A 25,489-nucleotide genomic window follows, 5' to 3' on the forward strand; every position below is an offset into this window, starting at 1 on the left:
AGCCAATTGGCAATTCTCAATCCTCATCCTGACCATGAGCAGATTTTGACATGGCTGATCACTCCACCCCTCTTCAAACACTCCCTTATGTCTTGCTCAGGCAGAAATTTTTCCAGGCAACCAACCACCACCAAGTTGCTATTGCAGCCCAATGGCCGCCCCCTTGTACCCAGAAAGGTCACTCTGTGACCACAGGACCCTGTCTACTCACCAGAGCCCAGCAGTTGTGTGTGCACAGTCTCATGGAAAATGATAACGGCAGGGCCCAGGGTGGACAAAGGGACATCCAGGCCACAGCGGGCAGTGGTAGCCTTGAGCTCCTTGGTGAAGTGCTTCAGATAAGCTTCTGAGGCGTCCCCAAGAAACTTGAAGAGGTCATTATGCAGCCTGTCCGCATGAGTTCGATAAATGACGAGGTCTGAGATGGCCAGGACTTTAAGCAGCAGCCGTGTTCTCTGGCTTATATTCACGGTAGCCCCCAAGAGCCCTTCCGTGTCTATCACTGCCACTTTGTGGACTGGGTCATACGCCGCCCACACGCCCACAGTGCAGGACTCCTGGGCAGGGGAGGTCTTGAAGACTTCACGGCCATAAAAGAAAGTGTGGTTGAGGGTATGAGACTTTCCATCACCAGTGTTTCCGAAAATGGAAACCACCTTCAGATGCTGATCAGGTTTGCAGTCCAGTTTCCTAATGAAGTCCTCTTCATTTGTTACCTTCAAACAAAAAAAGACAATGAAATACAGAAACTGCAGAATAGCTAGATAGATATACCTGCAAGAAGAGCAAGGGCTCCCAGGATCTAGGTCCTGTAATGACTTGTGAAGATGGCAAGGAAAAGAAGCGCAGGATAACAGCCTCCCATCCAGCCCTTACCCCTAGAAAATAGCTAATAGGAACTTTTAAAGCCTCAGTCAGTATAAGAACTTAGTGATCACGAAAAAGCCAAACCTATAAAACTCTTAGAAGATGACAAAGGAGCAAATCTTTGTCATTTTGGATTAGGCAATGGTTTCTTAGATATAACACCAAAAGCAACTAACAAAAGAAAAAATAGATAAAATGGACTTCATCAAAATTAAAAAATTTTATTCTGCAAAAGACACCATCAAGACAGTGAAAAGACAACCCAAGAAATGGAAGAAAATATTTGTAAATCATCTAATAAGGGACTAGTATCCAGGATACATAAAGAATTCATAGAGGCCGGCCCTGTGGCATAGCAGTTAAGTGTGTGCGCTCTGCTACTGGCGGCCTGGGTTCGGATCTTGGGCGCGCACCAACACACCGCTTGTCAGGCCATGCTGAGGCGGCGTCCCACATAGAGTGAAGGAAGATCGGCTGGATGTTAGCTCAGGGCCAGTCTTCCTCAGCAAAAAAAGAGGAGGATTGGCATGGATGTTAGCTCAGGGCTGATCTTCCTCACAAAAGAAAAAAAAAGTCATAAAACACAAGAAAAATAACCTAACTAAATATTAAGCAAAAAATCTGAATAGACATTTCTCCAAAGAAGATATACAAACGACCAATAAGTACATGAAAAGATACTCAACATCATTAGTTATTAGGGAAATGCAAATCAAAACCACAATGAGATATAACTTCACATTTGCCAGGAGGGCTATGATCCAAAAGATCATCAAGGGGCCGGCCCGGTGGCGCAAGTGGTTAAGTGCGCACGCTCCGCTGCAGCGGCCCGGGGTTCGCCGGTCCGGATCCTGGGCGCACACCAACACACTGCTTGGCAAGCCATGCTGTGGCAGCGTCCCATATAAAGTAGAGGAAGATGGGCACGGATGTTATCCCGGGGCCAGTCTTCTTCAGCAAAAAAGAGGAGGACTGGCATTGGATGTTAGCTCAGGGCTGGTCCTCCTCACAAAAAAAAAAAAAAAAAAAGATCATCAAGTGTTGGTGAGGATGTGGAGAAAATGCAATGCTCATACATTGCTGGTAGGAATGTAAAATGATACAGCCACTCTGGAAATAAGTGTGGCAGTTGCTCAAAAAGTTCAACACAGAGTTACTGTATGTCTCAGTAATTCCGGCCTAGGTATATACCCAAGAGAACTGAAAACATGTCCACACAAAACCTAAACATGAATGTTTATAGCAGCATTACTCACAGCAGCCAAAAAGTGGAAAAACCCCACATGTCCATCAACTGATGAACAGATAAACAAAATGTAGTTTATCCATACAATGGAATATTATTCAACCACAAAAAAGGAATGAAGTACTGATACATGCTACAACATGGTTGAACCTTGAAACCATTACGCTAAGTTAAAGAAGCCAGACACAAAATGCTACATATTCCATGATTCCATTTATATGAAATGTCCACAACAGGCAAATTCATAGAGACAGAAAGTATATTAGTGGTTGCCAGAGGCTAAGATAAGAAGGGAATAGGGAGTGACTGCTAATGGGTACAGGGTTTCTATTTGGGGTGATGAAAATGTTCTGGAATTAGATAGTAGTAAGGGTTGCACAACTTTTTGAATATACTAAAAACACTGAATTCTACACTTTAAAAGGGTGAAATATATGGTATGTGAATTACATCTCAATAAAGCTGTTAATTAAAAAGAAAAACTTACTGGTCAAACTTCATCCATCCATAAGTCCTCCGTTTACAATTTAAAGAACAGTGTAGTACTTATAGAAAGAAGCCAGGAAGGAAGAGACTTGGTGCTAGTGAGATCCCAGACTGGAGTTCCAGAAAGATGCTCAGGGCCTCTAAACTCAGAATACACAACCCCAGGGTCAAAGCTCCCAATCCAAACAGGGAATATTTTACTCCAGCTAAAGGAGTGATGAGCCTTTACACCAAGTATCTGCCAGCCCTAAGAGAAAAAAACACCTTCCTGCTTCTCAAGAATGCTGGTCTGATAAAGAGCAGTTAGAGAAATGCACACAGACCACTGGGTGTGATAATATGATACACCCTCATTTCCCATAACCTCATCAAGATGGTAAACCACTTGTTATTCTGTTTTTTTTTTTAATAGCTGCTTTATTTATTTATTTATTTTTTCCCCAAAGCCCCAGTAGACAGTTGTACGTCATAGTTGCACATCCTTCTAGTTGCTGTATGTGGGACGCGGCCTCAGCATGGCCGGAGAAGCGGTGGGTCGGTGTGCGCCCGGGATCTGAACCCGGGCCGCCAGTAGCGGGGCGTGCGCACTTAACCGCTAAGCCACAGGGCCGGCCCTCGTTATTCTGTTAATAACATCACTACTGTTACATTACTAAGAGTCCTAATGTTAATGATAATCCTGATAACTTACTGAATGCCCACTGCCATGACTGTGCCCCTTACCAGATTCACAAGGGCAGGACTGTCTATCTTACCTTTATATCCCTAGCACTTGGGACAAAACTTGGCCCATAGGAGGAGCTCAATATCTAGTTAATGAATAAATGAAGGAATAAATGCCAAGCACCTTGCTGGGTGCCTGAATCACTATTCTCCACCCTGTATTTTCCATAAGGCTTAACACACAGCAGCATTCAATAAACGGTGATGGGCTCACTGGGCTCACTGATCTCCCAGACAACTAAGAGGAACAAGAAGTTACACAGAACAGCCCATTTTGGACCAGTGTCACTCAGCCTGGTTCCAAGCCACTAAGTTGGCCAGCAAGAGAAACAAAACAAAAGCTCCATGAACCTCTACCAACAAGGAGTCAGATAAGGTCAGGGTGGCCAGCTGCAAGAGCCATCCACCTTCCCAAACAGTCCTGGGGAAGAAGACAAGGCCTGGGGATGTTCCCCCCTGGAAACCTACTCTGCCATGAATCTGTTAGCACACAAAACAACTGCTATCCAGGATAGGTAACAGCAGGCACCTGAAAAGGGACACACAGGAGCCTTTAGATACAGAATTAAATATCCCAGGACTCATACTGATTAAGTGCCCACCAAATGATGTACATAATATATATAACAAACAACTCGTTTGGGATGAAAATAAAATACTCCCTGTCAGCATCTGGGATATCATTTTGGCACCTGGTGTCCTGGAGTATATTAAACACACATGTTCATATATTGGGCATACGCATCTGAGGTCACTGCAAAGAATTCTGGGAGGAGGAGCTCAAAGCCCTAGGCTAGTTATTCTACTGATGAGCCCTGGACAATCATTTAACATGTACTGACTGAGTGTTTTTTCACATGTAAAATGAAGATATAACCATCTTTGCCTCCCCTGACTGGGTAGTGGTTGCTAATCAAATAAACAGATAAATGAGAAAATGTCTGGCAGAGTGAAACCATGCTTCATTTTTCCTTTTTCTGCCTTTCACATTATTTTGCTCCCTGTTAGACTACTCAATTCATCCTTAACCTGTGGGCATTTTCCCCTGAGCCAGAAAGGAAAGAATAGCCTAGGCCTATGCAGTAGCAAGACTGGTTTTCAGTTAGGGGAGGAAAAGGTAAAGAAAAGATAAGAAGATTCCCTTGGATGGCACCAGAAGGGAATAAGCCTCCTGCTCTATTTGTTCTTCCTGTTTGCAATCAATAATCCCACTTTGCTCCATTCCTGAAGTGAAATAAGCTACCTGACTCTGAGCCCTGCCAACTGGCCACCCCACCCAACTCTACAACATGTATGAAATGGTCCTTGGCCCTTACACAACAGCAAAAGCAGGTGTGACACCAAAGCCACCCCTCCCTAACTTCTACCTTCCGTCTTCCCAGAGCTTGCTAGACCATCTCTTGGACCTCAGACAAGTCAGAAACACCGAAATTCCACTCCTGGGTTTGCCACTGTGTGGTCCTGGAAGAGCTACTTAACTATTAAGGCCTCAGGGAAACAAGATGATAGATTCTACAACAGATTCTACCCCTAGGGACACTGAGAGGACTAAAGGAGATAAAGTATGGAAAGGGCAGAGCACAAGGCCTGGCACACGGTTTTCCTACTTGGAAAACATCCAGGTGCACAGCAGTAGTAACTAAGCTTGCACCCGCTTGTTGCTCAGAATTCAGGGACTGAATCAGCAATATGGTGAGCTCTAAACTGATCCTACCTAAAAAATGAAAGCTCTCACTGCTTGCTTCTGATAACTCCTTTTGTTACCGCCCAAGGTGGGGCCTTCTGCTCGCGGCAAGACATGCCCATAGCCAAGAGGCAAGGTGGTAGGAGAAAAAGGACTTTTTTATTACAGCTTGCTAGCAAGAGGGAAGATGGCCAACTCATGTCCAAAAGAACCATGTTAAGGGGGCATGAAATCTTACAGCAGTTATATAGGCCATTGGGTTATTGGGGATGGGGTTAGGAATGTTGACCTTCTGGTGTTACAGACTGGGAGTGCCACACCAGATCTTTCAGTTTTCACTGATGATGGCTATCAGCATAGACTCACTGTTCGGGGGTCATCACATTCCTAAGGAACTCAAAAAAACAAAGTTATTGTCTTATCGCAGCTGGGAGGTACATGCACAAGCAGGGGTCGTAAAATCTACAGAGCAGTTAGATCTCCTAGAGGGTGCATATCCAGCCGGGTTAGTTTGTCAGAGGTCCTTCAAAGTTACAATAGAGTTTTTCTTTTCTACAATATGGCTTCCCTTATGTCAACCTTGTCTTGAGCCGGTATCACTTTTCTCTCCTTCTAATTAAAACAACATATTATCATTAATACTGGCTTTATAGCTGACTCTTAGTAAAGTGACCATCTAATATCATACCAATCTTTAAGAAACCAAACAGTCCACCTTTCTCCATCTCTAGCTCACCCACAAAGCTTTTCACTTTGCATACAGTTCTAAGTAGAGTCTCTAAAATGAAATATAACAGTACTCAATGATCTCCATTGTTCCAATCTAGAATTCAGAGTAGTTTATGGTAGTGAAAAATGTCCAGCAGTCAACCTCTGACCCAAGCAGGCAAGGAAAATGATGACAATCTCCCTCAAGAAATTCCTTCTTAGCCCTCAGAGAATCATTCCAGGAAGAATGACCACATGGGAGTTGTTCTGAGGAGGCCTGGGAAAGGAAAAGCAAGAGGTGGGGAAGGAATTGAAGTAAAGAGGTTTGGAAGGAGGAAAGTTCAACAGAGCACAGTCAGAGACTCTAGAAGTTAAACCCCAAAGACAGCAGAAAACACTCCCAAGGAAAGTAGCTAGCATCAAGGTCCTTTCAGTTCTGGCCTCTCTGGATGAAAAGGCTCTAATTTGTACCAACTACAATCATACAGTCCTCTAAAGTTTTATGAAGGTGTTCCCTCCCTGCAACTGAAGGCAAAAATCAGCTCCTTTCCCAAAGTAATGGAAAGAGCTAAGGGAAGCTTGGTTGCTCCCCATCACAACCTAATGCTCACAGTAAATCCCACCCCTGAGCCAACCAAGATTATTTTATACCTCTCCATTGAGATTCTCAAACTAGCCTAAGTCGATAGTTATTCCCAAAGTTAAGTTCCTATTAATTACTTTTATTTGTTGGTCTGTTTTATTCTGCTTTCATCCCATTTCTGGCTGAGTTCAGAGAAAGAGACAGAACCCAAGGAAATCAAACAAGAGTCTCACTCTTATCAGAACTAGGACCGCTATCCCAAAAGGAAACTACAACTTGACTACTGCATTTAATGAACAGACATATATCGAGCTTCATCTGGTGTCTGACACTGACCTGATGATGTCAGACCAGCAGAGGTACAGAACTTAGGTAACATTTCCTTCTTCTACAGGAAGGAAAGGAGAAGTGGAAGGTGAGAAAACTCTTCCTTGAAAAATCCAGAGCCACTTTCATCACGGTGAAAAGAACCCCAGGCAATGATTTAAGTCCAGGGCCTAATTTTCAGACAGGATTTTACTTAAACTGTGTCAAACAGATCAGTAGCCAGTCTACTTTTAAAGTTCAAATGATAAGGAGGTTCCACTCCAGTAGGAAACCCTATTGCCAGAAAGTTCTATTAAACCTGTTTCCCCAACCCAGCAAGTTCAGAAAATTTCCTTCCATTCTATCTTAAAAGGTGTGTATATCTTTGTGTTTATCCACAAATGTGTTGATAGAGTTTCATGTAAAAACACAATCATTTCTCAATCAAATGTTTTCTTAAGACCACTGAAGTCACAAGATTGGCTTTACAAACACAGTGAGCACATTTGGTAAGAGCAAAGATCATTTTTTTCCACTCCAGTGTCCCCAGTGTTCCATTACTTGAGAAGTCAGGAATTCTCCCATGTCTTATAACTACCCATGATGCTTCTGACACATGGCCTCACAGACACTGCATGCAGCTCCCCTCCTACTCTAGCAGGAAAGAGAATGTTTCTATGTAGAGACGGTCCACAAAACGAATCCTTTAAAAAGAGTCATTTTTGCTCCATTATCAGTTTGTTTGACCACACCCAACTCACCCAGTTCAGCTCTCCATTTATATCTGAATAAAAAGCTTTCCAAAGCAAAGCTGAATTCTGAAGACAGACTGGAACTACCAAGTCATCCTCAAGACCCACGTCATCCTCAAGGGACTCTTCCAAGGAGCTTCCAGAAGGGAGATGCAGCCCCCCTTTGAAACAGCATGGCATACCTATATTTGTCCAGCTATAAAAACAGACATAAGTTCTGGTAAAGGCTCTGGGACTTAGTAGTAAAAGTACCAGGCTAGACAGAAGACAAGAGAGCTAGGTTCAAGTCCACCTCTACCTGGATCATACCAGGGACAATTTACTCAACCTTTCTCTTGCTCAAAGTTGCCATTCTCAACCCATCATCTCTGGTAACATTTTCCCATTCTTTCCGGTTCTGAGCTTCCCAAGTAGAATGTACTCCATGCTGGCAAGGGGTCTGGTCTATGTTGTTCATCACTGCAGCCCTAGCACAGGGCCTGACACATAATAGGAAACCAATACATATTGTAGATAAATGAATGAACACAGCACAGAATGTCTAGATGCTACATTTTCTCTGAGGAAGGGAACCCTGTAGTGCTACCGTTAAGGGTTCAACCAACCCTCTTCTACCACTCACTGACTTTAGAATAACCTTAAAGAAGTTATTTAACTTCTCTGGGCCTCAGTCTTCTCATCTGTAAAATGAGGATAACAACATAAAATGCTTATAGGGTTCCTCTGAGGATTACATGAGATCACGCACATCAAGCCCTCAGTGCAGTGGAGGCATGTGGTAAATGCCAGAGAAGTGCTGACTGACATTACTGCTGAAGTTGCCCTGGTTGCCTCTCAGCCACAGTTATCACCATCACCACAGAATTTCATTCCATCATCCCAAGTAAACCCTCCTGAGGGAAGGTTTCCAATAAATGCCTCATTGAAGAATTAGGGAAAATGAGACAAAACCAATACCACTCCCTCCCTCAAAAGAATGTATCTTTTCAGTTAAAAAAAAAGGCTATTATAAGATTGCATAATACATATATTATGTATAAGAAAGCATTCAATCTTCAAAAGAATGATGTGACGTGATTCCAAGAATTATTACTACACCAGAGACTCTCACAGTTTATAGCGAAGATCTTACTAGATGATACAGCCTTATAAGGAGATCTTAGGTGTGTGAGATGGAGACTGAAAGGGGCCTGGTTTCTATTCTATAAGGAATGTGATAATGGAGCCCGGTGAAGTAACAGTATAGCATATAACTATTTAAAGTCAATAACAACAGCAACGCTTCCAGCAATATCACTCTTTTCTGAATTTCCATAATCCTCTCTATACTGCTCTGACACCATCCACCTTATTTCTATGCATTTCTCTTCTGTTACCACTAGACTGTCCTCTCCCCAAGGGCAATCTCAGGGTCTTAGTGCCTCTTTCTATCTCCCTCAGTTATCAGCACACAGTAGGCACTCGTTAAATGTTTGTTGAATTAATGATTCAACTGATCTATTCTCATTAGTACATTTCATTCATTCAACAAATATTATTTGAGTACCTACTATGTGTCAAACACTGTTTTAGATGCTGATGAAATAAGAGGCAAAAATCGCTGCCCGATGAAAATGTTCTAAAATTGACTGTGGTGATGGTTGTACGTATCTGTGAATATACTAAAAGCCACTGAATTATACACTTAAAAAGGGTGAAATGCAGGGTGGGCCCAGTGGCCAAGTGGTTAAAGTTCCATGTGCTCTGTTTTGGCAGCCTGGGGTTCACGGGTTTGGATCCTGGGCGCACACCTACTCCACTCATCAGCCACGCTGTGGAGGTGACCCACATACAAAATAGAGGATGTCTGGCACAGATGTTAGCTCAGGGATAATATTCCTCAAGCATAAAAAAAAGAGGAAGATTGGCAACAGATGTTAGCTGAGAGCGCATCTTCCTCACCAGAAAATAAAACAATAAAAGAGTAAATTGTATGGGATGCGAATTATATCTCAATAACAGTCTTTAAAAAAGCAAATGCAGGGGCCGGCCCAGTGGCGTAGTGGTTAAGTTTGTGCGCTCCACTTCGGTGGCCTGAGGTTCGCAGGTTCAGATCCCGGGTGGGGACCTACGCATCACTCATCAAGCCATGCTGTGACAGCATCCCACAAACAAAATAGAGGAAGATGGGCACAGACATTAGCTCAGAGCTAATCTTTCGCAGCAAAAAGAGGATGACTGGCAACAGATGTTAGCTGAGGGCCAATCTTCCTCACCAAAAAAAAAAAAAAAGTAAATGCAATATTAAAAAGGATTAAGATACTAGTGGCTTTCTTTTGTTGTAAAATTAAGATAAAATTTTATACTTGTCTATAGTTCTATATGTTTAGTATTTTAACATGCTGAGTCTACATTATTTTTATAATTGGAAAATCATAAAAGTTGTATCATAAAAAACATAAAAAGACATAAAAACCACTGCGCTGTGAAACGAACCACTTAAAAGGTACAGGGTTTTCTTTTGAGGTGATGAAAATATTTTAGAACTAGATAGAGGCGATGGTTGCACAACATTATGAATATACTAAATACCACTCAATTGTTCACTTTAAAGTGGTTAATTTTATGTTATGTGAATTACACCCCAATTAAAAAAAAAAATCACTGCCCTCATGGAGCTTACAATCTAATGGGGAAAAGACAGACAATATTCAAACAATTAGTATACAAAATGTTCATCAACAAGTGAATGGATGAACAAACTGTGGCATATCCATACAATGGTATACTACTCAGCAATAAAAACAAATGAACTGAGACACACAGCAACATGGATGACACTCAAAAACATTATGGTGAGTGAAAGAAGCCAGACAAAAAACAATACTGCATGATTCTATTTACATAAAACCCTAGGAAATTCAAATCTATAGTTATAGAGAGCAGATCAGTGATTGCTGGGGACTGACTTTCTAGAGGCACAAGGGAATTTTTTGGGGGGATGGAAATGTTCTATGTCTTGATTGTAGGGGTGGGGGTGGTTACACACGTATATGCATTTGTCAAAACTCAAAACTGTACACTTAAAATGTGTATATTACATTATGTGGAAATTACACCACAATAGAGTTGATTTTTAAAAGTACATGTTATATCAAACGGTGATAAGTGGTGTGAAGAAAAATCACGAGAAGGGACTAGGACTACACGGCGGGCGCAGGGGTTGCTCTTTTAAATATGGTGGTCAAGGAAGGCTGCACTTTAAAGCCAAACCTTTTTAGGTCAATCCTTTAAAAAAAATATATAGCAAACTCAATTTTCTGTGGTAATGAAAGGAAGAGAAATGTCATGAACAATCCAAAACAGTACATAAGCCTAAAATCATTTACATTTAGTTCTAGAAAGAAACTGTTTTTCCCCTGGCAATGGCAGATTTAACTTCTTAATTCATGAAGGGGGTGAGGAGAGGGAGGGAGAGGAAGGGAGAAGGAGCAAGAGAAGGAGGGAGGGAGAGAGGGAAGAAAGTAGAAAGGGAAAGACGGAGGAGGGAAGGGAAAAGAAGGGACGAAGGAAGGGGAAGGGGAAAGAGAGAGAAGGAAGGAAGGAAGAGAAAAGAGAAGAAAGAGAGGGAGATAGACAGAAAGGCAGGCTGTCTGCCTGTCTGACTGTCCGTCAGATAATTCAGATCTAAACAACAGAGCTGACTGAGACATGGGGAAAAAAACAATAATGCATCCCATATAAAAAAACAATAATGCACCTACTGACTACAAACTAAATCCATGGTCACCAGGACCAGAAAGGGTGTGCAAAAAGAATTATGGGATCCTCAAACAGCCTCTACTCAGAGACAAGTAGAAAAGAAAGCTGGGCTTTCCCGGGAATGAAGGGCCCACCATCCCTCCCCAGACTCAACCTCTGAACTTTCATTTTAAAACATTTATTCAGAGAGATTACTCAAACTAATAAGGCACATGATTGACACTCAGTAAATGTTTATAACCATTGTTGAATGATACATGTAAACTGAACTGAGCTCTTGTTATGAGAGATTACGGAAAACAGTTTAGCCATGTAGATAACACAGTCACAAGGCAGAAAGGATGGGCAGGAAAGTAGAGGAATTTCTAGAATACTCTATGACTGCTGGATTGCACACGATTACATTGTCTCTTAACGAACCTGGGGCGTCTGTGACTACATGGCAGAACCAGGCTCTTTTAGTTCTTATAATTTTATTTATTTATTTTTTTTCCCCCAAAGCCCCAGTAGATAGTTGTATGTCATAGCTGCACAACCTTCTAGTTGCTGTATGCGGGACGCGGCCTCAGCATGGCTGGAGAAGCAGTGCGTCGGTGCGCACCCAGGATCCGAACCCGGGCCGCCAGCAGCAGAGCGTGCACACTTTAACTGCTAAGCCAAAGGGGCGGCCCGGGCTCTGTTAGTTCTTTTCAAGCACTCTAACATCTAGATTCAAATTCCCTGGGAAAGAACAGCAATAATTCAGCCTCAAGTAGAAGGAAATCAGGAAGGGAAAAAAAAAACTTCCAGAAGCTACTAGAAAGTGGAATCATCCTCCAGTGAAGTCAAGCCAGAGGTCAGGTGCTTTTGTATGGCCAGTATACATACTTCTCTGCCCAAGAACTCCAGCTACCACCAAGGTGACCACACAAACTGGTCAAACAGAGCCTCTTAACCACTGGCCAAAAGCCACTGGAAAGAATGAACAAAACATCCTCCAAGGAAGCATCCACCCTTTCCTGCCTCCAAAAGTCCCTTTATGCCCCTTCCCATAAGTCTTTCCAATTCTTCTTGCCTGGAACTTCTTATATCCTTGTTTTCTTTCCCTTCTTCAGGGTCTCACCCATTAGCTTTCCTCTGATTTCCCATCACCAATCAAATGTGATCAATACACTTAGCAGTTCTAACCTCAGATAGAAATGATCTCCTGGGAGCTCCTCCCAAAGCAGCAAGACTCCCCAGAAAAGTTCAGCCAGCCATCAGAAGTGCTTCCCCAATCTCCAGAACAAACTCAAGGGTGGTATCGCCAGGAGATGCATCCACAGGGAAAACATACGAGCAAGGTCAACTTAGTAAGAAATCTGCCTGTTATATTACCCCTGGCTCGAAAAGCCAAACGTTTGCCCAATTCCAGAAAAATCAATCACCTCAAGGAAGTGACAGACTGGAAAAAATAGAATCATACAGACTGGAGGTAACTTGAAATAGTTAAAGATAGGTTCCCTGAAAAGCTGACTCAGTGGTTTTGATGGCTTATATGGGTCAAATTTTAAACAGCCCTGTACCAAAGAAAATAGCCTCCCAGGTTAAATGCCAGGAGCCTGTTATAACTGAATGTGTCCAAGGCTGAGAAAGCTCAGAAGATGCTGAGCAGAAATCCAAGGCCCATAATAGAGGCTCTTTCATCTTTCTGCCTGTCTGAGTCATCCTCAACCCTGTGTTTCCCAATAACCCCATACAATGCCCTTCCCCTACTATTACTAAACAAAAGGGGCTTTTATTTGGGTTTTCTATGAGTAAAAGGCAGCAGTGGGGGAGGGAGGCTCTGCTACTCATCCAATTATTGCTTATTATTTTGACAGACAGCTTCTAAGCAGATCTATGTTTTTTGGTTACTTTTTTTATACGGCACCTAGGAACCAACAGTAAATATATTCATGGTCTGACCAGAACTTGCCAAAGGGCTAACCAGCCACAGCACCAAAATTTGGCCTTACATTATAAGAGTTTGGCCATTTAAAGAGAAAAATGGAGAAGTTCCACAATTTAGAAGATTATGATCCCCCTGGCTCATGACCTATTGACCAGAATTAAGTCCTGAGGGGTTTCTGCCAGCTTGTCTGAAACAGAGGACCTAGAAAGAGCAAGCCCTAGCAAGGTACCCTAGACCAGGAAGCAGAGGACAGGGCTGAGGGGTCATCAGCAGATGAGTCTTAAGACAGAGGGAGTACAGAAATAAGTGGGGCAGAGCAGCACAGCCAGTTTGCGGTCAAGGATCCCCATACAGTATGAAAACATCCTCTGCTATTTTCCATTCCTGAATCCCACTAGAATAATGTCTCTTTTAGCCAATTAAAAAAAAAAAGTCAAGTCCCCGTATTCTGAGCCACACTATTCTGGGATTGTAAACAAGTGAAGCAGCCAAGCAACATGATGGGTCTTCTTAAAGGAACGGTCTCAATGAGATGAAGTCCACCACTGACTTCACTGAAGGAAGCACAGAGAAGACTCACCTTGGCCTCCCATTTCAGAGAGGGCCCAAGGCTGTGTGTTTCTGAGTCGGGAGGGCCTGTCCCTGGGTAACACTGAGCCTCTCACTGACCACTCCTGGGTCACTGCGCTTCCTTATCACGCTGCATGTTCAGCATGAGGGGACTCAACTTCAGGAGTCTTCTGGCATTTGCTCCCTGGCTCTCCTAATAGCCCAGTCAAGGATCAGTCAGCATGAAGGTAAAATTTCTTGTCAGAAGAAATTTCTATTGGAAATAGGACAGTTATAGGAAGTTTGTACAAATGAGACAAAGTGGAGAATGGGGTGGTTGTGAAAAAAAGAAAAACTTGTATGGGGTTTAAATATATATATACATACATATATATACACACACATATATATATACGTAAGAATGAAGAAAAAAGTGACTTTTAACGTTTCACCTTTTTTCTCTCTGACTAGTAAACATTCTGATAAGACAAGATGTCTGAATGCCTCATAAGACCCAATAAATAAGAAAATCTTCCCCAAGAACTCTAATTGTTAGAATTTTATTCTTCTAACCTTTGAGTTATTTGCTAAGGGTGTTGTCTCTAACTTCAAGAGATTATAGATGACTTGACAGTGTGGATCATTTACTTATTATAGGCTCTAAATAATGGATCCTAAGTCCTTTGGTTTTCCTAGTACACTTTCACTGAGGCCTAGAAAAATCAATGAATACAACACAGAAAGTCTAACCATTTCACTAGAGAGGTTACAAAATATGCCCAAAGGAAATACTGATTTCAGCTAGATTACTTCTGAGGAGCAAACAGAAGGACAAGAGGGAGGAAAAACCAGTGTATTGGTTAAATGTCTTGTTCCTGATATATTTTCCACTTCACTGGAATCCAGATCTCCTATTAGACCAAACCTTCATCTGTTAGATCCGTTTCTCTATCTCAGCACTACTGACATTTTGTACCAGATAATTCTTTTTGTGGAGGGCTGCCCTATGCATTATAAGATACTTAGCAGCACCCTGGCCTCTACCCACTAGCCAGTGGCACATCCTCCCCAATACCCCAGCTGTGACAACCAAAGCTGTCTCAGAACATTGCCAAATGACCCCTAGAGGAGCAAAACCACTCCTGGTTGAGAACCACTGTGTAAGATAATACCAAATGAGACTAAGTCAGCTCTCTTTATTGCATGAATTGAGTTCTTAAAGACTTAGTTTTACCAATTTAAGTCAATAAAATCTGGGGTATTAAACAGGTGTGATTTGCACAAACCAAATGCCAAGGAGTCACCACTGAGTTCTCTCCTTCCTCACCCCTCTACCCTGTACCAGCATTCCTGTTTTACATCCAAACTTTGTCCAAAATTCATCAATGTCTTTCCATCCCTCCACGACAGTGATAACACCAAATCTAAGTCACCTCTCACCTCATGTTCTACAATAGCCTCCTAAGTGGTATCCCTGCTTTCCCTCTTGCCCCGCTACAATCACTGCAATCTAGTCTTCACACTAAAGTCAAGAGCCATCTCTTAAAAACTTCTATCAGATCATGTGACTTTCTAGCATGAAGTTTAAGCATTACACTTAAAATCCACACTTACTTCTACGGCCGGCAAGGCCCCACATGATCTGGCACCTGTTTACCTCTGTGCCTCTTTCCTCACCTCTCTCCTCCAGCTCATTCCAGCCACACTGGCATTCCTTCTATATCTCAAACATACCATCCCACCTTTTTTTTGTTCCCATTCCGCCCTGTCTAGAGGTCTATTTCTCCAGGCAGTATTAACCATCAGGTCTTTGCTTAAGTCACCTCTACAATAAAACTTTCCCTGACCATCCTGCAAAAGTGGCTTCCAAGTCACTCCTCCTTAATACTACTTCTTATATCTGAACCATCTTTTTATGTGTCTTCCATGTGTGAACTCTGCTTTGCCCACTTGACTGGTAAGCTCTATGACGGCATGGACCAAGTCTTATTAAACTGTGCGTCCCTGGAACCTAGAAAGTGCCTGGCACAGAATATATGCCCCATAAATGTGATGAACGAATGAATGTCTTTGGCTAGCAGATGAAATGTGTCCATTTAAGAGCCACAAATGAGTTCTTGCTTCTGAGACCAAAAGTCAGACTGTCCTCAAATTTACCACTATAGTACACACTCAAATGACAAGGAAATGATAAAATTTTCACTTCTGAAAGGAAGTTTTTGTCCTTCTGGGTTTTCCAAAAGAAACTGAATAACACTCAAATCACAAGCAACAAATCTTAGGGGACTCTAGGCCATAGAATTTGGGGAAACCACACAAGTTACAGCCTACAAACTGTTAAAATAATTCCTATGTACTGAATTGAAAATTATCAAAATCCACAAATGCCTAGAAATATGAAAACAAAAACAAAGTTGGGGCCTAACTCATAGAACCTCTACTGCTCTGAGTAAGGAGTTCTTCAACAATAACACTGTCTTACATTCATACAGAGCTGTGTTTCATTTGATCCTCACAGCAACTACGAGGAATTGGTGAGCTGATGCTATGGACCAGATGAAGCTTAATTAGAAAGTTCAAATGACTTGGTCAGAGACAGCAGGAGTGTCATAGAGCAAGGATTTTAGAGCCAGATATCTATGTTCAAATCCTCTGCCACCTACTATAACTTGACCTTGGCAAGTTACTTCATCTCTCTATGCTTCAGTGTCCTCATCTATAAACGCAATGGTATAGATGGAATGTTTGTGCCCACCTAAAATTCATATGTTGAAATCTAATCCCCAATGTGATGGTATTAGGAGGTGGGGGCCTTTGGGAGGTGATTAGGTCATGAGGATAGAGCTCTCATGAATAAGATTAGTGCCCTTTTAAAAGAGATCCTAGAGCTCCCTCTGCCACATGAGGACACAGGGAGAAGACAGCTGTCTATGAATCAGGAAGTGGGTTATCACCAGACAGCGAATCCGCCAGCACCTTGATCTTGGACTTCCCAGCCTCCAGAACTTCAAGAAATAAACTTCTGGCGTTTATAAGCCATCCAATCTATGGTATTCTGTTATAGCAGGCCAAACTGGCTAAGACATAAAACTTACTTCATAGGGTGTGATGGAGGGAAATCACCCGCACACAACCCCCAAGACGTCTACATCAGAATCCCTGGAACCTGTGAATATGACACTTTATGAGGCAAATGGGACTTTGCAGATGTGACTGAATTAAGAACCTTGAGATGGGGGAGATTATACTAGATTATCTGGGTGGGTCCAATGTAATCACAAGGGTCCCTAGATGAGGGAGGCAAGAAAGACACAGGAGGCAACATGACAATAGAAGCAGGGGGTGGGGCAGGGTTGGAAGATGGTACACTGCTGGCTTTGAAGCTGGATGATGTAGCCACAAGCCAAAGAATATAGGAGGCCTCTTGAAGCTGGAAAAGACAAGGAAACAAATACTCTCCTAGGGTCCCACAAGGAACACAGCCCTACAGACCCATTTTAGGACTTATGACCTCCAAACTGTAAGAGAATAAATTTGTGTTGTTTTAAGCCACTAAGTTTGTGGTAATTTGTTACAGCAACAATAAGAAACTAATACATAGAGTTATCAGGATTAAATGAGCTCATACATGTAAAGTGCTAAGAATAGTTCCTAACATGAACACCATAGTAAGAGCTCTTTACATTTTAGCTATTATGAGCCAAGACCAGAACCCAGGGGAGACTCACAGAAGAAATTCAGAGGCTAAGAAAATGCAGTTCAGAAATTTGGTAATATCTATCTAAATTTAAAACGCACATATCATTTGCCAAAAAGATTCCATTTCTAAATAGAGTCACAGGATATTCAACACATCCTTGTTTGTAATAACTCAAATATCCATTAACAGGCTAAAATTATAGGAAAATCATTCAAAAAAATACTAGGCAGCCTTTAAATAAGGAGGTAGACTTCAACATACTGATAAGGAAAGTTCTACAAGATGTATCCTTTAGTGGAAAAAAGCCAAGGACAGAACAGCAAGTATATTAGGTTCCATTTCTGTTGAAAAATAAAAAGGATACCTACATATATTCATAAGTACACATGGAAAAAAAGTCTAGAAGGCATGCAGTTAACTGTTAATGGTGACTGTTCCAAGAAAGGAGACTAAAGGTGAGGAGCAGAAGGAAAATGTCATTGTATGTCCTTTACATCATCTTAGTTTTTTACCAGATATGTGCGTGATATCTATTTTTAAAAAACTGAAGTTGAGATGTGACATCGCCAATCTATCAATAAGCATTTATGCGCTGACAAAATGTGCCTACCATTGTATGTAATACAGGACATAAGACATGGTCCTGCTCTCCAGGATTCTATATTCCAGCTGAATTTATAATCTAGATTTCTATCAGTCAATTATATCTCTAAATGTTTTGGACATGCACATTAGAAAACTGAATCAGGTATTTTCTCAAAGTATTTTTCTACTTATGACTCTATGAGAACGAATCATCACCTAAAAAGAATGAATTCTATGTCCTGTCCATTAGTCTCAACCAGTGCTGCCTGCAATTAATAAACTGTTATTTCCTGGGAAGCGATCAATGTTTATGAAGGGAGGAAAAGCAAGACGAATCTTTACAACAACTCAATTATATACATATTACACACTACAAGAAAAAAGATGGAGAAATATCATCTCTGGGTAGTTGGATTTGTCTTCTTCATTACACTTCCTTATATTTTCCTAATTCTCTACTAAGGAACATGTATCGATGCTACAAAAAGAAAAAAATACACATCCTCCTCTCCTCAAAAAATATTGTGCCAACACAATATCCATGAGGGTTACTGGTTCACCCCAAACCTTCCTCTCACTTTACACCAGTGACAGCAATCCAAAGTATAACTTTCCAAAGGCTGACGTTAAAGAGAACTGGTGGCAGAACCACAAGAATCATTGAAATCCAAGTGTTCCATTTATGAAATATTTAGTCGATACTGTTGCCCAATTAGAGCATAATCCATAATGAAGACATTACTGCTAACAAGGGAGGCAGAATGGGATCTGGGGTCACTCGTCCATAACTCTGTTAGTTCCTCTCAGCCAATAAAGAAAAGTCTGAGTGAGCACAGTATTTAGCTGACAATGGAAGTACATGGGAATCCTGATGTAATTCATTTCCATAAGCTTATTCAAGGAGGAAAAAGAGATGAAAAATATTTAGTGGGTAAATGGCAGTTTTTCAACAGTAACTGACATAGGTACTCCTCCAATCTGGAGTCTTGAGGAGTCATCACTGCTAAACGTACTGAGTCAACGTACCACAAATACTCCATGATATGGACAAAAACAACAAACTGGGAGTGCACACTACGTGCCGGGCCCTGTGATAAGTCCTTTCCATTCCTAATCTCTTTGAATCCTCTCAACTACTACCCTAAAGTAGAGGTGAAACTGAGGCATGGAGCTTAAATAACTTACCCATGGTTATATAGCCAGTGAGTGGTGAAGCCAGGATGTGAATTCAAGCAGTCTGCACTCAAAAGTATAGACATTACACTACCTTCACTGGAAAGTATAAATATTATACTATCCCTGCCCCAATTGTTCCAAACTGTCACACACTATCACCTCCCCAACTTGCTCTTATCATACACTACCCTCTCCCCAACTTGGAATCAAATCAAATGTTCTCTAGCCCTCCCGTAATCCCAGATGCCCTCACTGGCTTTTACTGATCAGAAGTCTACACGTGAAAATAAGAAGAGGCCATCTGGAGAGAATGTTATCCTTATCAAAAGCCTTTGTTTAAGGACCTGCCTCTCTAAAAGGAGATAACATGTTTATGACTTATTGCCCAGCTCTCCCATGGGACCCACCGTCAGTTTCTTTCCCTGCGCACACACACACTCCCTCAGCATACATATTTACCACAACTTGCCAAAGTGCTCTCATTCAGAAAAATGTTCTAAATCGGTTCTTCCTAATAATAACAGCTACCACATACTGAGCACTTTTTATGCAACAGGCTTTACAAACACTGTGTCATTTCATCCTTACAACAACCCAATGAAATAGACACTGTCCCCAATTTATAGACGAGAAAACTAAGGCTCACAGAGGTAAAGTAATTCAGCCCAAGATCACACAGCTGGTAAGGAACTAAATCTGACTCCATGCAATTTAAGCTTTCAGGGGTCTTGCGTTTTAGGGATTAAAATGTGAGCTCCTCCTGGACTTTCCTTGACAACTACCTTCCAACAACAGATCTGCTCCACTATAACTAAGTGCTTACCTGAATTTCTTCATTTTCGTCTACTAGGAGGAAACTCACAACCTTCTCAGTCATCTTCTTCCTTTTGGTGTCCTCATCCATCTCTTCTTCCTCCAGTAACTCTTGGATCTTAGTGACATGGTAGACAGTAACGGGGTGTCGCCTTTTGTTACCCCCAGAATGAGTCCTCTTCTGACACTCCAAGCACAAGTTGATTTTACAGGTCTGGCACCTCACGGCTGCCCTCTGCCTAACACCTGGCAAATGCCCATTAGGGCCCTTGCAGGGGTCACAGTAAGGGATGTGGCCAGGTTTGAGTCTTATCCGCTCGTGGTTTCTCAGGCGCTCCTGCCGATGGAGCTCCTCCTCGCAGCGGAGACACTGCAGACTGCAGCACTCGTCACACTCAAAGACAGCCTCGTCAGTCCCACTGCAGGCGTAACTCTCCTGGCACATCAGCCCCGGATTCAGACCCTTCTCTGATGGGGAAGTCTGGGCACTCATGCTCAGATTGATAAGGAAATCACTCACCATATAACGGTCACTGAGTTTTCCCCAGGCTTCAAGTCTGAAGCCTGCACAGAACTTCCACAGGGTTCTGAACACCTTTTTAAAAAAAAAAAAAAAACAAACCTTCGAGGTCCTATTAGAATTCTTCACACACTCACAAACATTTGAATTTTTAATTTTCTTCCTCCTAGTCTCCTGTATCAGCAGCAACGTTGATTTCGTTTGATGGTTTTATTCTCCATAAAGTGCACACAAATAATATGGTCAAAATTAACTCGAAAAGGTCTTTTATGGCTATCTGAGAGGGGATGATGGGTTCACTGAGGTGGGCTCGTTGGTTGAGGCTCAGCTCCAGGTTTTGGTAAGGAAAGAGAGTGGCCAGGAGCTTTTCAATATAATCCAACCTCAAGTCAATATTTCAGAGGATACCTAGAATAGAGAAAGGAAAAGGATTTCACTCATCTAAAAACAGAAGTGCACCTTAAAAAAAAAAAAAAGATTGTGATTGATACAAGGCCAAAATTCCAGACAGAAATCTCATTCTTGCTTGTAAAACTTACCCTGGCTCATTCTGATACTAGAAATTTCTTCTCAAAATCATGGCCAAGTTTCCTCCTTTTGAAACCAGCCACCACCTCTAGGCCCAAGGCATTTAAGAGACTTTGCTGCTTTATTTCCCAGACTGAAATTCTCTGTATATTCAGTTACTAAATTCAGAATCAAAATCACTAAGCAAATAGTCCTTGGAGGGACAAGCCTCTGCACTCCCACCTGCACCCCATAACAGGGAGTGGTGGAGAAAGAGGCCTGTAAAAAAAACTAAAGAAATAATAATCAACTTTAGTTCTATCAAAGTCCTGAACAGATCCAAGGGTAACTGGACTGTTTCAACTCTACACAGATGCCTACTGAGGACTCGAAACCTGCAAACAAGAGTCACATTTCACGTTTAAAAACAACAAAAATTATTGTACTTCCTTTTGTCCCTTCTCTAACTGCAAAAAAAACTGAAGCAACAGGAGACAGAATTCCTCCACTATGGCCCACTGTAGTGAGTTAAAACAAATAATTTTTCTCTCTGTCACTCAAAAACTAACTTAAAAATAACTTCGAAAAAAAAAGATAATTGGGGGAGGAAAGGGGCTTTTGTCACTTCTACAATTATATTCCTAACTCCCCTTAGCCTTGACCCCCACTCTAACGCCCCAACGACACATGAAGCCCTCCTTTCAGATATTCACGCCTCCCCTACAGTAATCAATCTATCAATCTGTCTTATTTTTAGATAAAGAAGGAAGGCAAAAGGAGTGACTAGGAGACCTTATTTACACCCTAACCTCAGACGTGCCCAACCAGCTCCCACAACGGAAACAAACATCAAAATTTGTCATAATTAAGAAAAATATGAAATCAACCTTCCAAAGAACACCTCACCGCCTGCTAGGCCAAAACAACCTGCCCGTTCGGGCCCCCACCTCGACGCCTCTCTCCGGCCTGGGATTCCTGACCCTTCCTTCCTCCCAGGCAACACCACCACAACCCGACGGGCAGGAGAGGAGGCTAAGAACAAAGAAGGTCCCCCCAAATCTCCCCCACACTTGCAGAGGCTGGAGCCGAATCCATTGTTTATACCTCCCCACCCCCACCCCAGCCGCACCCGCCCCCCCTTCCTCCCGGGGCCAGCCGGAGCTCCAGGACTATCGCCTGCCCAGCGCAGGGCCGTGCCCTTCCCTCCCCGACCGCGGCGGCCCGGGGACCCCACCACAGAGGAGCTCCGCCGCGGCGAGGCGGCGTCGCGGGACCGCTGGGAGCCGGTGGGGGCAGGGGCTGTTCCTCAGGGCACCGGTGGATTCATCCTCATCTCCATCTCCGCCCCACTGCTCCTTCGCCGTCTCCCGGGCTTCCTCCTCTCCTGTTGTCAGTTGGGATCAGCTGATCGGAGTGAACTTCTCCCAGCTCGGACTTACAGGAAGGCGTGAGCGGTGTAGCCCAGGGAGGGAGGAGTGGGAGGGGGTGGAGCCCGACGCCGGCGGGGGCGGAGAAGGGCGCGCACAGCTTCCTGGGAAATGCAGTTCTCCAGAGGTGCGTCCTCCCCCACATCCCAGAAGTGAAGGCGCTGAATGACTACAACTCCCAGTACCGAAGAGGCTGCTCGTGTGAGGAGGCGGGGGAGATAAGCCATCGAGCATTTTGGGACTTGTAGTTTTTGCATTGTATGTGGTTTCTGTAGGTCTTAGCGCGCTGTTTTGGGTAGTGGCCGGAGAAGTGGCGCTAAATTAGAGAACTGGTGTAATGAGTAGTATAGGGGAGGCAAATAATTCGATTTCAAGTAGCCATTATTGCACACCATTCTTTCAGAAATGAGTAAAAACAAGCGGTCTCCACTTTTCCAATTTGACCTTGCACAAACAAGGAAAAGATCAGAAAGAATTGATAAAAGAATATAAGTACTCGTGTGGGAGTTTTGTTTTCCCTTTACGGTATTCTCCAAGCCACCCGTTAATTTTTTTTCCTAGCTTTTATTTTTCTGACCTTTCCTTACATAGTTTCAGAACTTCTGAACTTTAAGTTCTTCAGGATACGTTTCAGATAAGCTAGCAGGCTACAGTGCAGGCTAATGGTTAATACTATTATCTGTCTTTTTGTAAAAGGCCATATATTTGTTTAGTGCTTTCACTTTTTGTTTTTTTCACTTGTTTTTGGAACAATACAGGAAGAAAGCCTAACGTAAGGAAAAGAGCAGTGGTCTGAGATGCCGAAGACTGGGTGCTTGTTCTATAAAGCTCCTGGGTAAGTCACTCAACGTCCCCACGAAATGAAGGAATTGTACTATGTAAACTCTGATGCCTCTGCCAATTCTAACGTTCCATGATTCTATCTTGATAATTGTTAACCCAGGAGAGAAAACTAAAGTTAAGTGACTTGCCAAGGTCACAGAGCAAATTATTGACAAAGCTGGGACAAGAACCATCTCCTGACTTAGTTATATATTCTTTTACCTTATGTTTTGAGGGACATAATTGGGCCAATAGTCTAATTATAATAGTAAAACCAAATCTGCATAATAATGAGTGAGCCATGTATGAGGGTTATATTGCTGAAAATTATGTTTTCAAGACTGGGCAGATAGCCAACAGTTGGACTAACTGCACAAGGTGACTGAGAGTTTTTTTATGCCACATCACAAACCAGAATATTAAGAACTAAGCTATCTATAGCACTTTAAAACTTCAAAGTTTTAAAGGAGGAAGAGGAAAGGAGGGATTTTAGAAAGTTAACAGATCTTGAGCTAGGCTCTTGAGACTGGCTAACCTGCCATAAAATTTCTCTAGAGGGTTTTGTTCCTAAGACTACCACTATAATTTTTTGCAGCCTTAATAGTTTGTTTTAGGGGCCGGCCTGGTGGTGTAGTGGTTAAGTTTGCCCACTGCACTTCGGCAGCCCGGGGTTCATAGGTTTGGATCCTGGGCAGGGACCTACACACTGCTCATCAAGCCATGCTGTGGCGGTGTCCTACATGCAAAATAGAGGAAGATTGACAACAGATGTAGCTCAGGGCTAATCTTCCTCACCAAAGAATAAATAAAACAAAATTAACTTAAAAAAAATAGTTTGCTTTATACCCCTAATTATAAAATGAGGAGATTACTGTATCCTGGGAACAAAATGGTATTTAATCCTTTTTAAAGCCAACAATACACATTTTAAAGTATATTTTTTAAAGTTATAATAAGAACCCCTAAAACTGAGAGATGGTTACCTCCAAGGAGCATAACTAAGGTGAAAGATTTCATTTAAACACATACTCTTGGAATTTTGTACTAAGTGCAATATATCAATAATAACAAAAAAAAACTAGTTTACCTATTTCTTTTAACAGATAATTGGAATTATCAGATCTGTTTCTGTTGTTAGTTGTTTTTACTCATTCTCATTCTTTGTGAGCTTACTTTTTACTATGAGCTGCATTTTCCTTGGAAAACTATTTGTGAGAATTCTTTGAGGCCTAGGATAAGGGTTCATTCCTCCGGGAAGGATTTGCTTTTGCTTCTGCCTGGAAGGGACCACTTTAAACCATATTCACTGTTTGGGATTTTTTTTTTAACTACCAGGAGATGTATATTTGGGTTATATATCCCTGGAAGGGCTGTCTCGTGGGTCCAGTGCCCCCTCTACAGCTCCCGGAAATCTCCGCTTTCTAAGACAACTTTCTTTCTAGTCTTTAGGGGAGGGAGGGGAGAGTGTTTACTTGAAACTGTAGCCATTTGAGGGCCCAGTTTCAGACTTCTCCCTTCCACCAGGCCTTGGGCTTTGTCTTCTGTCCCACTTGCCACCTGAAGCTTAGAAAAACCAAGCTTAAATTGCCAAGTAAAACACATGCCATAGGGCAAAAGTGACATCATTGCTGTACTTACTCTCTGGATCCTGCCTTGATCTAGATTTTGATCTGATAATTCCTTATCTTCTTGCTGACTCTTCAGTATTTTACCAACATTTTTTGTTGTTTTCAGCAGGATGACCTGTTTGCCATATTATGAGCCATGTTACAGAAAAGGAACAGTCAAACTAGTGGTTAGCTCTGGGAGGCAGCTGATATAATCTGGGCACATGTTGGGCTTCTGGGTGTTGGCAATGTTCACCTCTTGACCTAGGCAGTGGGTGCACCAATCTTCACTTGATAATTTTGTGTAAAACAATATATATGTCTTTTACACTCTTCCGTTTGTATGATATATCTCACCATAAAAAATAAAATTTTAAAATTTTAATTAGAAAAAAATGAGTAAAGTAAAAGGTGACATGTGAGCCAGCCCTCATTGCCTAGTGGTTAAAGTTCCACGCCCTCCACTTCTGCGGCCCGGGTTCACTTCCCAGTCGAGGAACCACGCTACCCCTCTGTCAGTTGCCATGCTGTGGTGGCAGCTCACGTAGAAGAACTAGAAGGACTTAACAACTAGATATACTACCATGCTAGGAGCTTTGGGGAGAAGAAAAAAAGAAGCAACATGAAAGTAAATTCTGCAAGGTAAGCAAATCAAGCCCTTGGACTTAAAATCATTCCCTTAGGTCATTCAACACAAAGTTATAAAGATCTTAACAATATTTAACCACAACAGGAGATACAAAACAAGTAGAAGACAGGTTTCCAGGCTTGTCCC

General features: G+C 42.2%; 1 protein-coding gene across 2 annotated transcripts in view; it reads right to left on the bottom strand.

Annotated features, from left to right (window-relative positions):
- Positions 1-22,307, bottom strand: part of ZFYVE1 (zinc finger FYVE-type containing 1) — a 50,033-nt gene extending 27,726 nt beyond the window's left edge. Inside the window, exons 1-3 of one of the 2 annotated variants that reach the window (XM_058567268.1) lie at positions 22,093-22,307; positions 19,842-20,759; positions 212-716 (exon numbers count right to left, since the gene is read on the bottom strand). In XM_058567268.1, coding sequence (XP_058423251.1) covers positions 212-716; positions 19,842-20,354 — 1,018 coding nt within the window. In that variant the 5' untranslated portion in view covers positions 20,355-20,759; positions 22,093-22,307. Of the gene's footprint in view, positions 1-211; positions 717-7,364; positions 7,619-19,841; positions 20,760-22,092 lie in introns of those variants that run through there. The other variant, XM_058567269.1, reaches the window with a different exon arrangement.
- Positions 22,308-25,489: the final 3,182 nt, after the last annotated feature.

This window comes from Diceros bicornis, chromosome 24 (assembly GCF_020826845.1).
Source record: "Diceros bicornis minor isolate mBicDic1 chromosome 24, mDicBic1.mat.cur, whole genome shotgun sequence".
Taxonomy (NCBI): domain Eukaryota; kingdom Metazoa; phylum Chordata; class Mammalia; order Perissodactyla; family Rhinocerotidae; genus Diceros; species Diceros bicornis.